At 41.8% G+C, this 16,324-nt stretch overlaps 1 protein-coding gene across 2 annotated transcripts in view; it reads right to left on the reverse strand.

Annotated features, from left to right (window-relative positions):
• The window catches only part of COL28A1 (collagen type XXVIII alpha 1 chain), a 105,660-nt gene that overhangs the window by 79,206 nt on the left and 10,130 nt on the right, over positions 1–16,324 (reverse strand). For both annotated transcript variants that reach the window (XM_030550637.1, XM_030550638.1), the window contains 4 exons: positions 16,057–16,083; positions 10,347–10,391; positions 5,833–5,877; positions 1,831–1,884 (listed from right to left, as the gene is read on the reverse strand). In XM_030550637.1, coding sequence (XP_030406497.1) covers positions 1,831–1,884; positions 5,833–5,877; positions 10,347–10,391; positions 16,057–16,083 — 171 coding nt within the window. The remainder of the gene's footprint in view (positions 1–1,830; positions 1,885–5,832; positions 5,878–10,346; positions 10,392–16,056; positions 16,084–16,324) is intronic.

Consider the following 16,324-nt stretch of genomic DNA (forward strand, 5'->3'; position numbering starts at 1 on the left):
ATTTTATTTAGCAATTTATTAAAACTAATAAGGTTTCTAAAATATTTTAAAGTAGTTCAAACAATATTTAAAATGCTTGTTGAATAAGGCTATGTCTACACTACACAGTTTTGCTGACATATGGCAGCTTATGCTGACCTAACTATGGAGGTGTACTCATTGCAATGCTCCTCCCACTGCTCTAACTTGCCTGCTATGCTGACATAGTAAAACCACCTCTGCGAGAGACGTAGAGCTTAGTACGACATAGTTAGAGTGACATAGTGTCATTCTAGACACTATATTGCTTACATCTCCCTAAGTGGACTCCAGGAGGCATCCCACAATGCCCACCATGACTGCACTCATCATCGTTTTGAACTCCGCTGCCCTGTAGCCAAGTACATAGGTGAATGCCCCTCCCCTGTTAAAGCCCCAGGAAGTTTTGAACTTGCTCTTCCTCTTTGCTCAGTTTGGAGAGCTCACATAGCAACTGCTCAGCTGAGCATGCTGGCTCCATGCAGCATACACGACCCTATCTGGAGCACATCAGAGGTGATGGATCTCCTTGGTCTGTGGGGAGATGAGGCTGGGCAGGCACCAGGGTCAGCTCCAGGGTTTTGGCCTCCCCAAGCACCTGCTTGCTGGGCTGGTGCCTGGAGCCGGCTCTGATACACACACACATAAACTAAGAGGAAAGCACCAATACAGTTCAGAAGAAGTAAATGCACTATACAATAAGATTAGCTGGTAATACGGTCCATGCACTGTCAATGTGAAATTACATAAAGAAGCAAAGACCTTTAACTTTTGCAAAGCTTAAATCAGGATCAGTAGAGACATGGCTATTTCGTCACATGTATGAATAGTTTCTTTCAGAACCGTTTTTTTTTCCTGCTGAAATAATCCAATATGGGCTTCCTTAATTGTGTTTTGCATGAAAGATGGACAAAAAAGAACAAGAAAAGCATTTGTTAGGAAAGGAAAAAAAATATCAGACCAAGATTCCAGTATAATTTATATAATAAATATTTTCCACATATAAAGCTGTTCCTTTGTGTCTTCAACTGGACTTGCTGTCTCAGGAACAAAACATGAATATATTCCAAATTGTACACCCAATTCTAATGGAACCTAAAAATGGTATTTCATTCTTTAGGCTACCCATAGTAAAATGGATAACTTGCAGGTGTTAACCTCAGCCCCTATATTTTGAAAGAGATGTTTGAGGATTTAACTGTACAACACTCATTGAAGATAACGGAAATGTTATGAGTAGAACAAATATATTGGCATACATTAATTTACTAATAATTTGTGAACAGGAAGAATGCCTACATTCCTCAGATACTTGGGCCAATGAATTCTAACTCACTCTGGTTACAACAACTCATTATTTGAACAATCTATCTTCAATATGTCAAAGGCCTTGGTATTCATTCAGGACCAAATCCTTGTCTAATGTTTTTAAATTCCATTTTTCAGTCCTCAGAACACAAAGCATCAAATAAATACTCAACTCTTGTTAAGAGATCTTTCACATCTGAATATTTCCTAACAGCAAAACAGAAACATATCTAACAACTTGAACAATATTCAAGCACAAAATATTTCAGCCTAAAAAGTAATTTTGTAGCAAACTGCCTGAACGAATTTAGAACCAGAGAGCCTTGTCCGTAATGCTAAGATTTACTACCCTGATGACACTACCCTACTGTACATTATTCTCATGCTGAGCACACCACTGTCAAGAAACGCATGACATCACAGTGACAAAACTGTAATCTAGCACTCTGCCAGAGCTTACCTTGCACACACTCCATATTCCACACAGACAGTCCTATATCTTACCTTATTTCCTTGAATACCTTTTGGACCTGGCTCGCCTGGAGGTCCACTGATCCCCTATACCAAGGTAAATACCATAGAATTAGTTTTCTTTGAAGATACGTTAGTTCCTTTGAATGTTGTCTTGAACACAATGCAGTAAAATATCTTTGGGGCTAGAGCTGTCTTTGTCATTTGTACAGTGGCTAGCACAACGCAGCCCTGGCCTCAAGGTGCTACCATAATACACATTAATAATAATAACCAGCTCTCGCAGAAAGAATATTTTACTTCTACGTATAATTTGCATGTATTTAATTTGGAGCTTCTTGTTCCTCTCTTTCTCCAGCTCCGGACTCTATGATACTTCATATTGCCCCCTATGCCTGGATTCCATTCCCCAGCAAGTTCATTAAACCACCACCTTCTCTCTCTCTATTCAGGTCTGTAACGAAAGCACTTCTGTGAGGCCAGCTATCTACTGTTGAGCTGTGCTTTATTTTGATTTTCTGAAAAACACTGCATTCTGCAAGATACTTTTAGAACTAGTTGTTACTGTGGCCACAGTTGTGTTCTCAGACACAAGGAAAACAATTCTCTGACCTCTGTGAGCAGTATGTAAGTACCCAGTCTGCAGCACTTACACAAAGGCGTGGGGTATGAGTGTGTTCATATCGCAAATGGGTGGTCAGGCTGCTGAGTGTAGATTGATGAGTGACTGTGAGAAACAGCAAAAAATATGGAACTGACTGTTATACATCCTATGCATTCAGCCCTTAAAACTCTCCTTGACACCTAAAGTAGATCTCTATCTCCATAGTCACCTACTGGGAGTCCCAGGGCCATTTGGCAGGTTGCACATAATGGGGTTGTACAGTGCGCTTCATTGCAGCTCCCAGCAGCAGAGCTGATCATCAGGTCTTTGTGTCTCTGTCTATATGTATGTCTACACAACAAAGAAAAACTTGTGACTGACCCGGGTCAGCTGATGGGCTTGTGGGGTTGTTTTATAGCTGTGTAGACTTACGGACTTGGTGTGTAGCCCAGGCTCTAAGACCGTGTCAGGTGAGAGGGTCCCAGAGGTTGGGCTCCAGCCCAAGTCTGGAAGTCTACACAGCAATGAAACAGCCCCACAGCGCAAGCCCCATGAGCCCAAGTCAGCTGGCACAGACCAGCTGCAGGTTTTTCTTTGCTGTTTAGACATATCCTATGAGGCCTCATGGAGTTTTACTGCTGGATGGGCAGAGATACTCATGAGCAATAAAAAGGTTTCAACCATGAAAACTGCTTTTTATTACAGTAGAAAGTTTGGGAAATACTAGAACATTTTATGCTGGTAAAAAGAAAAAGAACTGGCAAGAATCCAAAATGCTCAGTTTCCCTGATTTTGCACCCTCTGTGGCAGGCTTGGCAAAAATATCAATTTATTGTACCTCTCTCTTGCCTAATAAACCACACCAATTGCTCTACAAACCACACAACAACACACCAGTATTCCTAAATAATCACAAAATAATACAGTTCACAAATCATTTTAAAAAATCATACAGTTAAAATTCTAAAAGGCAAATTATCAAATCACACAACCTAGCAAAGAATCCGCCCATAGGAACAATCAGTATAGCTAATGTTCTCTGTGTCTCCTTTCTGACTGAGGTTGAGACTAGTTGATTTGTTCAGGTAAGGCTGGTGACAGTATGTATGTTTGTATGTATGTAAATGTATGCCTTTATTCTGTATTTCCTGGAGTTTGTCATTCTGAGTTGGTTAAAATTTGTCACTAACAACCTTAACTGGTTTTAATCAAATTGTTGTGTGCTTAAATAAAAACAAATTCTACTCTATTCTGTTACTAAATGAGGGACTTTACATTAAAAAAAAACAAAATATTTTTTTAAGCCTATGAGAACACAAACATTGAAAAGAATTCCTAACAGAAGTTTTGGAAATCGCATCACTTTTTTTGATGTATTTGTCTTGGTGAAAAATAGATTACTAAGAAGTGAGATGAAGAAATGTGTGTGCAGTAGAAAAGGTGCATCAGGCAGGATGGCAGGGAATCTAATACTGTAATTTTCTGTAAATGAGATCAATCACTATTCAGTTTATTGTTTGGCACGTTCCTTTTGGTCACTGAAGGTACTGTATTCCCATTAGTAATTATTTAGTTGCCATGGTTCATAGTTACAATAAATTGCTGAGCATATTGGATTAATCCTCTATTTAGCATAACATTGATCTGTTTTTATTTCCCAGCAATTTTTTGCATCAGAAGTCTTCTAAACAAGCTGAATATACACCATAATATACTATAATATAAATATAATATAATTCATTAATATAATGTACTATAATATTAACATTATCCAACATTAGTTTTGAAATAAGGGTATCACAGAACTAAAAACTACATTGACTACTATACATTGAAAGGAAAAAATATTCAGTTCATTATGACTTCACCTAAAACTGATAGGGTTGTTTTCCTACTAAATTGTTTCAAAGTTGTTTTTACAAGAATTCAGAAATGGCTCAATTTGCAACAGTTAGCAGCTGGGTATTTTACAAAGGATGCATAACTGAACACACATTGTATGGAGAGTTTAGTTTCTGTATGGAAATGATAACTATTTGATTTGTCTCATTTTATGATAAGTCTAATCTCTCTGATTCATGATGTTTCTGTCCAGAAATATTTGGGCTGGGTGCAGAAGTGGAATGGAAAAACTCTATGCACTTTCCACAGTACCAGCATATGGAGCCACTAGGGAGACATAAGTAACTTCCTGAGGTCCCTGCCATACTAAGCAAATCTCTCCAGATCCCTGTCCTTACTCTTTCTCTGTAGAGGGACTGTGGAAGTCACTGGAACCCAAGGTTACCAGTAACCCCGAGAGAGAGAGAGAGACAGAGAGAGGGGCAAAATATGGGCCTCATACAACAGATAATTAAAAATAAGTGAGCTTGGAACAGGGGGATTGGCAGCCATGAAGGAATTGTCCATCATCCCTTTTCAAGCAACAAGAAGCATCTTCTTCCCAATAGGATGGGACCTTACTTTGACTCATCACTCTTGCTACTGAAACTGTCATATTAGTGTTCAGGATCTATCAAAACTATGTGCTGCCTGCACTGCTATATGTGTCATAAACCTCTTATAGACAGAACTGGAGCAGCTAGAGACACACCATAGGCACTGTCCATGCCAAATTCTGAGCCTAAAGTGGTTTGACTTTGTGTGAAATGCCAAAATCTCTCAGAGATCTAGCCTTCCTCCAGTTGCTCATTACATTCAAAGCAGCACTGCATTCTCTTTGGCCATGTCACCTGGATGGACAAAAATACCCCAGCAAACCATGCTCTCAGACTCTCCATAGGCGTGCAAAAGCATGTGTGCCTTGACCCTTCATGGCGTCACCGTTGGGGCTGCCCCAGAGATTCATGGATTTTCAGGACTGAGCCAGATCTGGGAACTATACTCTACAATGTCTAGTATGATGCCATTAACTGTGGTCACTCTGGCTGATGCAATAGGTCCTCAGAAGACTATGCACATTTGACGATGATATTGGCATTTGAGCTCCTCAACCAATTCCATCTCTCCAGCTATCATTCATCTGGGCAGTATTAATCTTGCTAGGATATTGGGGAGTCTGCCATATATGGTCATGGAGGGGTGACGCCTTAGATTCTAGCTATGTGATTTGGCAGTTACATAGGTGCTATGTGGTCAGTCTAACAGGAGAAACATCTCCCACAATATGTGTAAAGCTCTACAGTTGAGGAGTCCAGCTGAGCCACACAGTTCTAGCTACACTCTTTGCCAGATACATAGCAGGCGCCAGGATTTGGTCCATAAAAATTTTTCTGAAATTCATAGAGTTACCATGATTTACTTTATTTGTCAAAATGTGAAACTTTGCAGAGTTTAGCAATAAAATGAATTGTGTGATAAATACAAAGCAACGTTACAGAGAACAGCATAAGTAGTGCTCTTTATTATTTAATAACTTTCAGCTCACTCACCTGAGGTCCCCGTGGTCCTTTTCGTCCAAGAGGACCTTCTAATCCCTGGGGGGGAAGGTAGCAATACACTTTATCAACTAACTGCATTTAGAACCACCTATTGCTAAAGCACAGTATTGAAAATGTAGCCCAAATTGTTTTGTTCCTTATAATATGCAAAAAGACCAGATTTGTTTATACCATGTCTCCACTCAAGAATTTCCTCTGGATTGCATTCCCTGCTCCACTATGGCTATGTCTACAATTAAAATGATACAGCAGCACAGCTGCAGCCCTGAAGCTGCGTTGCTGTAGTGCTTCAGTGTAGACAGTCACTTCAGCAATGGGAGAGTTTCTCCTGTCACTGTAGTTAACCTATCTCCCCAAGAGGTGGTAAAATTCTTCCATCAACCTCGCGCTGCCTACACTGGCGCTTAGGTCAGTATAGCTATGTTTACTCAGGGGTATGAATTTGCTGTTTTATTTTTAGTAATTCCGTTTTTACTTTGAATTGTCTCTTGATGTTTGATCAAACACATTTATTATAAGAGATATACAAGGGGGCTTAGGGGATGTTTACACGGCAATGTAAGCCCATAGTTTGAACTCAGGCTCAAACCTAACCCCCCTTCCATCTACACACAAATTACCCTAACTCAGGGTTCAGACCAAGGACCCAGGATTCAAATTCTATTGTTTTGCAGTGTAGATGCAGCTCGACTGGACAAGTGCTCTTGATGTCTGCCAATAGTATCCCACAATCCCACAAGCTAACTTTCTTTGTCCTCTAGACAGTCAAATCTTCCTACGCTGCCCCATGAACAAAGCGCTAGAGTGGCCACATTTTGGGAGAGCGATAGGAATCCTGGGGTACAGGTGGTTGTACTCAGACCCACATAATGCATTGTAGATGCTGGAGCCCCAGGGTTCAACAATTCCTAACCTGGGGTTACAAATGCATGTAGATCCTCAAGCCCTAGGTTAATGAGCTCAGGGTCTGTTAATTCGAGTTCTGCTAATCCTGGGTTTCTATTGAAGTGCATACGTACCCTCAGAAATCAATCCCTGTTGATAGATAAGAGTTAGTTGGTTGCTTAGCTGGTTGTCATCTGATACATGTCCTGAATCTCAATTTCTATTGATATATCCAATGGAAAATCTTTAACAAACCCAGCAATGATCATATTATCTCTGTGATACAGGGATTGAGTCTGATCTCACTGGAATAAATTTTACGCTGCCGTGACATCAACTGATTTTAACCTAGTTACTTCAAATTACGCAACAGAATCAGAATCAGACTTATAGTTTTCAATAATCATAAAAACCTTTATCTTCAAAAGTAAAAGTGCATTTATATATTATCTTATTAGCTCACATATTTATGCTCCATAAAAAAGTATTTGCTAGTTACAGCTACTGTCCAGTTCCAGTGTAGTTCAGAAATCTGTCTTTCTGCTGTACTAGTTTTTCACTATTTACCAGAATGCACACTTACAGTGTTTAACTACCATCTGTTACATCAGTTACAATTTGCTTCCCAAGTAAAAAAAAATTTTAGGCCAATCCAGATGTTCCCCTGTTTTTTCCCTCCTCATCCTCTCTTCATTTTTTATTTCTACATATACAGAAGTCAGTGGATCTAGCTGTCCTTTCCACAGCATGTGTCTTGTTTTGATCTTGTAATTGTCCTGATGAATAAAGCAGTGACATCTAAAGCATTCCATTCCATCAGCTATTTCCTCATCTTGAAATAGATTCAAAAGTTCAATACATTGTATGTATTCTGGCATGTGAGGGCCTGATCCTGCAGGGATTAACTACTGAGTATACAGCTTGCTACCATGAGTAGCCACAATGATTCGATGCACATTTGCAAAATTACATGAAGATATGGCAAAGCAACCACTAGAATGAAACAAATCATGATAGTAAGTGTGTGTAGAATTAAACCTACACTGAGAATATACATAAATAGTTAGAAACAGTTTCAATTTCAAATCAAGACAAGTTTTCTGCATTTTGAGCCATTGTCTATATTCTAGTCTGATTTACATTTAGGGAAACCCAACTTGCAGGCAGTGGGAAACATCAGATGCTCTGCTGAAGTCAGTGTAATTAATTAAATTAGAGAAAGAAAAATAAACCCTCCTCCTGGACAGCCAACAATACTACCTATTATACTGCAATGCCAATCACTGCAGCTTCTAAATTTGTTTCTGAATATTGGAATTGTTCTCTTGACACTCCTCTTATGTGTGTTCAGTGTCTGATAATTTTTCCAGAGGCACAGATTTTTATTTTTATTTTTAATTCTTGAGGGCTGGTTGGCAGATTATCTATTTTTTCAAATGTTCGGTGAGCTGGTAATTCTGCGGGTAACTATATAACTCTGGTCTGTTCAGTAACTTCTTAAAGATATCAAATTTTTTTTCATCATCATAGAAATTAAATAACAGAGGAACACTCTGCTTAGCTTTCTGTAGTCTTGGCATATGGTTTTTATGTCCGATCTCCTGGGCTGCTTTGTCCATGTTATTTCCAGCTTCTGAACAACTTCCTTTTATCTTAATACACATTTCACTTAATCTCCTACTACTTTGCACATTGCCCAAACTCGTATTCTTTTTTCATGTGAGATGTGCAACTACTCTATTTCTTTAATGTCATTATCTCTTCTGATTCACTTGTCCTTAAAGAGATTTCTGAACCCCTGCTATTTCACATGATCCTGGTAGGTCTTCTTTGTGACAAATCTTATTGCTTAAAAATATGTTCTAGCTGCCAACAGAAATGTTTCACAAACATCTGCTTTGTTAACTTACATCAAATCACTGCTCTATAGGCACTAAGAAACTTTCCAGTTTTGCCTCCAATAAGGTGCACATATTACAGAGACTAGTACCGAAGAAAAATTGTAAATATTTTGGTAATATGATGTCATTACAAAGCTAATTGATACCTCTTAAGAGTGACCACTATTCCTTTTATGTCAATTGATTTTAAATTGCTTATATAAAAGTCTAATCCATTTCAATCTAACCATAATGCATGTCTATATAGAAAGTGATAGGCTATGTTATCTTTCCCATGGGCCTGATCCAAAATCAATACAGTTAACAGGATGACTGCTATTGTCTTCAGTGGGGTTTGCTCAGCCCCTCTATGATTCTATGATTCTATGATCTGTAATTCCCTTTACAGGATATATTCAAAAATAGGGACAGAATACATATAGTGTGTGTATGCGTATAATTAGGGGCTGGGCATAAATTAGGTAAAGTGTGGCAGGAGTCCTTAATTTGTATGTTTGCTTCAGTGTTACAGAGTGTTACAAGAGGTAGGTGAGTCTTGAAAATCATCAAAATATGTGTTATGGGATTTATGGAGAGTGCCTTATAGATAGGGCTGGTAGAAGTTTCTATTATGGCTGCTGAACACGAGAAATTATTTTCAGTTCCTTATAATTTTGACAGACTCTAACTGTTTGGGCTGAAAAATTTCATGCTGGATATCTGCCTCAAGCAGTTCAGCTCTCTCTGAGTATGAGGCATGGGAAAAATATATTACTTAAATATATTACTATGTTAAAAAGCTTTGGTAACCTTTTCTTTGAAAAATTCTAGCACTCTCATGTTTTGGAGAACTGGGTCTTTCCAGGAAGAGAGACTGGGCCTAGGAGCTGGAATGAGATGGACAGTGAAACTGTATAAGGGAAAGAAAGCTGGGACTAGGAACTAGTGTGACTGGAGAATGTGGGTGAAGGGAAAAGAGAAAGAGAAATCAGACAAGGAGCCAGGAGTGGGGAACTGAACTGTGTGGACAAGAAGGCTGAGACTGGGATGAAACATCTGAGAGGTGAGGAGACTGGGAGTAAGTTGAGGAGCTGGGGTGGGGAACAGATGGGACTCTGACAGGGACAAGTTGGAGGGATGGGGTAGAAAGGGTCAAGCTTATGGGGAACATCTAGAAGGGTCCAGCACACTCTCTCCAGAGCCTGGAATGGAACCAAAGATTCCTAAGTCTCACCATTCCTTTGCCGACAGCAAATATCTTCAAATCCCACAGGCAAACTGTCTCATTCCTCTCGAGTGCTGGTCCACATAGCAGATGACAAGCTACTACCACCCTCACTTTATCATACTCCATTAGGTCAAGTGGCAGTGGTCTGTGAGGTTGATCTAAGGGTTCCAGCCCTGCTGGTGACCCATGTGGGTTCCAAAATGATGCCACATGATGGAATTTCTGGTTTTTTAGTTTGCTTTTTGAAAAAATAGGAAATTACACACAAAAATACTGTTTTAAAATAACATTATTAAGGTTTCAAAGTCTAAATGTCAAAAGTTAAGTAATTCCAGATCTAAGGGTGCCCGTGCAGCCCCAATTCAGCCCACCTCATGTGTATATGCATAATGATACAATCTTTAATCACATAATCCCCACCTGCCTCATTTAGTGCACAGGTTGATGGTACTTATATATGTGCTCCACAATTAACACCATGGACAACATTTTAATTAAAAAGTTGTACTTACTCTGTCCCCTTGTAACCCTGGTGTCCCACATTCTCCTCTTTCACCCTATAAAAATATTTTTTTATAGTTGAACAAGATTTTTTGATTAAATAAAATGCATTACATAAATTTTGGTATTTTCTGAAGACGTGTAAGCACTGTAATTATATCAAGTTCTGCAGAAGTTGAGTTCTACTCAGCATATCTAAATTTCTCTTCCAAAGACTATATATAACGTAACAAATCAAGATATACCACATCTACCACTTCCCCCCACCCAGGCCAGTGCTTCCATTTAGGTGACCTGGGCGGTCGCCTAGGGCGCCAGGATTTGAGGGGGGTGGCACTTTGCCACCTTTGGCAGCAATTCAGCAGCGGGGGGTCCTTCCACGCTCCTGGTCTTCGGCGGCAATTCTGCACTGGGTCCTTCACTCGCTCCGGGACCCACCGCTGAAGTGCCCTGAAGACCAGGAGTGCGGAAGGACTCCCCCACCGCAGAATTGCCACCGACCGGGAGCACGGGAGGGCGGCAGGCGGCTTCGGTGGACCTTCCGCAGACATGCCTGTGGAGGGTCCGCTGGTCCCGTGGCTCCGGTGGAGCATCCGCAGGCACACCTGCGGCAGGTCCATCAAAGCCGCGGGACCGGCGAGCGGCCGTGCTTGGGGTGGCGAAATGGCTAGAGCCAGCCCTGCACCTAGGGCGACAAAAACCCTGGTGTCGCTCCTGCCCCCACCCATCCATAAGTCTTGTTACCCTGTCAAAGGAAGCTAATAGGTTGGTTTGTCATAATTTTTTCTTGGCAAATCCTTGCTGACTTGCAACATAAGAGACAGGGGTGCATCTCAGGGGCCATGGGTCCCACTGACTCCTTGGCCTGTAACTGAACAGAAGCAAGGACCCACTGAAACCCTGAAAGAAGATGACACAGATGCTAGAAAACAAGGGACAGATGTGATAACCTTTTACTCCTGTGGACAACAGGGGCACTCATTTTAAGACTGCCCCTAGATGGAGTGTAAGTTCGGGCAGGTCTAGAGTGGCAAGAATAGGGCCCACAGGAAAAGTCCAGAAAAACTCACAATCCCCATTGAAGTAGAGGGACAACAGACTCTGGGGTATGACCAGACATTTATCAGAGAACAGGTAGCTGAGGTGACATGAAAACCCAAGAAGGGAAAAATCCCTATTAAATGTATCCATGGCAATGTTCTATTAGGTATCCCACTAGGACAACCAGAGGAAGGTACGTGTCTCTGCAGACCTACCTTATCCCGTAATGTTAGGCTGAGACTGGTCATATTTCCCTGAGCTCTTGCAGAAGCTTCCCTTAGCCCAGCAACTCGAGGAAGATAAATCAGAAGAGGTATTAGGCACCTGTTCCCCTTTAACAACCCTGACCTTCTCACCTGCCAACCCAAAGAAAGAAAATCTTGGAAGGAAAAACTGGTAGTGGGGAGAGAATGGAGGGAGGAGGCAAAGGTGGTCCCTTCCATGGCCATAATAGGGACCACAGATGCCAGAGCTGATGCCACTGATGATGATGACCCCAGAGAAGGACCATCCATGAGACCAAATATTCCACCACTGCTGCAAATGGATCCAGAGAAGTTAATTGGATTCTTGGAGTTTCAAGTGGAGCAAAGGAACAATAAGACCTTGAGCTGAGCCTTTGAGCAGGTATCCATGGTGGACAACAAAGATGTAGACCCTGTAAGGGCCAGCAGTATCCACACTTTGCCCTCAAAAAGAACTTATTATACCATGTAGACCAAGACATGTAGACACAAGAGATACGGATGCAGCTGTTAGTACCTCAGATACATCGCTGTGAGTTGCTGCACCTGGAACGTGCAACCTCATGTGCAGGGCATCTTGGGAAAGGCAAAACGCAGTCTAGGATCCTGGCCCGATACATGTGGCCAGTAGTCTTCAAGGAAGCTGAGAATTTCTGCACCTCCCATCCTGAATGTCAACTGACAGCACCCAAGGGAATCCTGAGAGCCCTTATAAGGCCTAATAGACCTTATAGGTCACCTAGAAAAGAGCACCTCAGGGCATCAGCACATACTTGTCATAGTGGACTATGCCACCATGTACCCTTAGGCCATACCACTATGTTCTACAGATGCTAAGACTATCACCAAGGAGCTGCTGAAGATCTTCACATGTCTCAGGTTTCCCAAAGAGGTCCTGACAGGCCAGAGGACAAATTTCACCTCCCAGCTGATGAAGGAAATATGGAAATTCTTAAGTCAAGGCCCTGTGGACATCCATGTACTACCCTCATATAGATGGTCTAACACAGATAGGTTCAACCAGACACCTAAGGGGAGCTCAAGACACCAGACACTGGCAACTACTCACAGTCTTACTCTTTACCATCAGAGAGGTGCCCCAAGCTTCCACAGAGTTTTCACCCTGCAAACTGATAAATGGACAACAACCAAGGGGCATATATTCAACCTGGTATGGGAAACCTGAGAGAGATAAACACTGAGAGCTGAAAACGTCAGAGAGTGGAGGCTATAAGGGTATATGCTAGAAAAACCTGAAGGAAGCACAGGGAAAACAACAACAGTATAGCAAAGTGACACAGATGCATGTCTTTCAACTCTCTGACTGAGTCCTGTTGCTTCTTCCAAGCTCAGAATCGAAGCAAATGGCCTAGTGGCAAGGCCCTTATGAGGTGATAAAGAAAGTGGAAACTGTGGAATACTTGATCAGACAACCAGGAAAAAAAAGGAACAACAAATCAACCACATAAATGTATTGAAGCCCTGGAAAGTCATGGAAAACTTTTTTATCACACCAAACCCTGAAAACTGGAACTAGGACCCAAGGTCAAGACTGCCTAAAAGGTTCGGTGAGCCTCAGGGAAAATATTAAATGATAAGCAAAGGGAACAGGCACTCCATCTGCTGTCTGTTTTCCCATGGGTATTCTCAGCCCTCCCTGGGAAGATGTTCCGAACACAACACTATATTAATACAGAAGCTGGTAAGGTAATACAAGAAGGGCTCTAACCAGTTGAGGGGGTTCACTGAGAAAGAGATCAGGACCATACTGGAACTCAAGGATGATAAAAGAGTTCCAGAATGACTGAAGCAATCCTGTTGTGCTGGTACCAAAGCCTGATGGCTTACTACATTTCTGCCTAGATTTCAGGAAGGTGAACACAATTTCTAAATTTGATGGCTATCCCATGCTCTGAGTGGATGCTCCTAGACCAACTGGGAGAAGCCCAATATATCATCACTTTAGATTTGACAAAGGGGTATTGGCAGATCCCCTTAACACCAGAGTGTCTGGAGAAGACAGCCTTTTCTACACTGCTAAGTCTATTCCATTTTAAGACCATGACCTTCAGGTAACACAGGGTAGTGGCCACCTTTCAACATTTGATGGACCAATTGCTCCAACAACACAGCCAATATGCAACAGCATACTTGGATGATGTAGTTATCTACAGCAAAGGTTGGGACTCGCATTTGGACATAGTAGCCACTGTCTTCTGATCACTGAGAGAAGCCAGATTAACAGCAAACCCTACTAGATGTGCAATAGGGAAGGAAGAAGCCTGGGATATAGATTCAGTGGAGGACACGACTGCCCCTTGGTAGACAAAGTTCATGTCTAACAGGCATACAAGACCCCCATGACCAAAAAGCAAGTGCATGCCTTCCTAGGCCTAGCTGTCTCGTACCACCGATTCATACCTCATTGTACAACCATAGCAGCTCTGCTAACAGATTTGATTGAGGATGCTGCCCCAAGATGGGGGTTGTGGACACCCACTTGTGAAAGGGCCTTTCAAGAAAAGACCACACTCTGCAGACACCTAGCACTGTTGTCATAAACAGATAGCTAAGGGTTAATGTCTCTTCCACCTGAAGCACCTGACCAGAGGACCAATCAGGAAACCGGATTTTTTCAACTCTGGGTGGAGGGAAGTTTGTGTCTGAGTCTTTGTTTTCTGTCTGCCTGCTTTCTCTGAGTTTTGGAGAAGTAGTTTCTACTTTCTAGTCTTCTGTTTCTAAGTGTAAGGACAAAGAGATCAGATAGTAAGTTATATGGTTTCTTTTCTTTGGTAGTTGCATGAATATAAGTGCTGGAGTGCTTTGATTTGTATTCTTTTTGAATAAGGCTGTTTATTCAATATTCTTTTAAGCAATTGACCCTGTATTTCATCACCTTAATACAGAGAGACCATTTGTATGTATTTTTCTTTCTTTTTATATAAAGCTTTCTTTTAAGACCTGTTGGAGTTTTTCTTTACTTCAGGGAAATTGAGTCTGTACTCACCAGGGAATTGGTGGGAGGAAGAAATCAGGGGAGATCTGTGTGTGTTGAATTTGCTAGCCTGATTTTGCATTTCCTCTGGGTGAAGAGGAAAGTGCTTTTTGTTTCCAGGACTGGGAACGGAGAGGGGGAGTCACTCTGTTTGGATTCACAGAGCTTGTGTCTGTGTATCTCTCCAGGAGCACCTGGAGGGGGAAGGGAAAAAGGATTATTTCCCTTTGTTGTGAGACTCAAGGGATTTGGGTCTTGGGGTCCCCAGGGAAGGTTTTTCAGGGGGACCAGAGTGCCCCAAAACACTCTAAGTTTTTGGGTGGTGGCAGCAAGTACCAGGTCCAAGCTGGTAGCTAAGCTTGGAGGTTTTCATGCTAACCCCCATATTTTGGACGCTAAGGTCCAAATCTGGGACTAAAGTTATGACAACTGTATAGCCAGAAGTTAGAAATGACCGCATCAGAGCTAGGGCTGGGGTGGTCCTTTCTGAAGATGTTAGTGGAGAAGAATGCCCAGTACTATATATCGGCTGGAAACTCTTCCCCTGGGAGAAAGCACACTCAGTGACAGAAAAAGAGTGCCTCGCTGCTAAATGGGCAATAGAGGGCCTATGGTACTACCTCCTAGGAAACAGGTTCTCGCTTGTTATGGACCATATGAGTCTGTGCTGCTAAAATGTGAGGAAGCACACAAACCCAAGGATCATGAGGTGCTACCTGCCACTACAGCCTTACACCTTTTGGATACACCACCTGGAGGGAAGGTTGCATTCTAATGCCGATTTTCTATTCACAGAAGGAGCATATTTCAGCCAAGACAGGGCCTCGGCCTTGCAGGGGAGGATCTGTAATAGGATTTACAAACCCCATACTGAGCAGAGGCAGAAGGGGGAGAGGAGTCTCTCCTACCTACAGGCAAGCAGCCTGACCACATCCCCATGCAGTTGCCTCAACTGCCAATCATGGAGGCAGGCACCTACAGCTGCAACCAGTGGGGAAACAAGGCCTGCTATAAAAGGAGAGAGCTCAAAGAAGTAAGGGAGGCAGAAATGCCTGGGACAGTGAAAAGGTAACACCAAGCTGCCTTCAGAAACACAGCCAAAAGGGACTGAAGCAGACCACTTGGCCTAATGAGAGGCCAGGAGCCAAGAACTGTCCTAACCAGGGGCTAACCAAAGAAAGCCAATCAAAGGGCTGTAGAGATGCCCCTGAAAGACCACATCAAGGACCAGTGATGGCCCCAATCCTCCAAACACACACATAATTAACTTTTCTGCCATTAATAGTCCTATGATTTCAGTGGGACTGCACATGGTAGTAACATTTATATCTGCATATGTGTTTGTAGGTTCAGGGCTTAAGACAGAATCTTCCGCTGAGCATCCCATGTGGATTTTCATCAAGTGACAATCTAGCCTTAGGTTCTCCACAAAGATCTTACCTTTTCTCCCTTGTTGCCGGGATCTCCCTATATATAAAAAAAAAAGATTAAAAAAATAAAGTGAAGATACAGCACATACTTAAATTACTAACAGGAAAAATATAGATAATCTTATCAAGTATAATGAAGTTTAAATATAGTTATAAGAAAGTCCATTTAAGTTGTCATCTTCTGTAAACTTCAAGAAATGGTGTTGTCCTGCTCCATACACACCCTCTCCCCTCCCCATAACAGTAGATAGACAAATATGTCCTTTACCAGAAAAAAA

The sequence above is a fragment of the Gopherus evgoodei genome, chromosome 2 (assembly GCF_007399415.2).
Source record: "Gopherus evgoodei ecotype Sinaloan lineage chromosome 2, rGopEvg1_v1.p, whole genome shotgun sequence".
Classification (NCBI taxonomy): domain Eukaryota; kingdom Metazoa; phylum Chordata; order Testudines; family Testudinidae; genus Gopherus; species Gopherus evgoodei.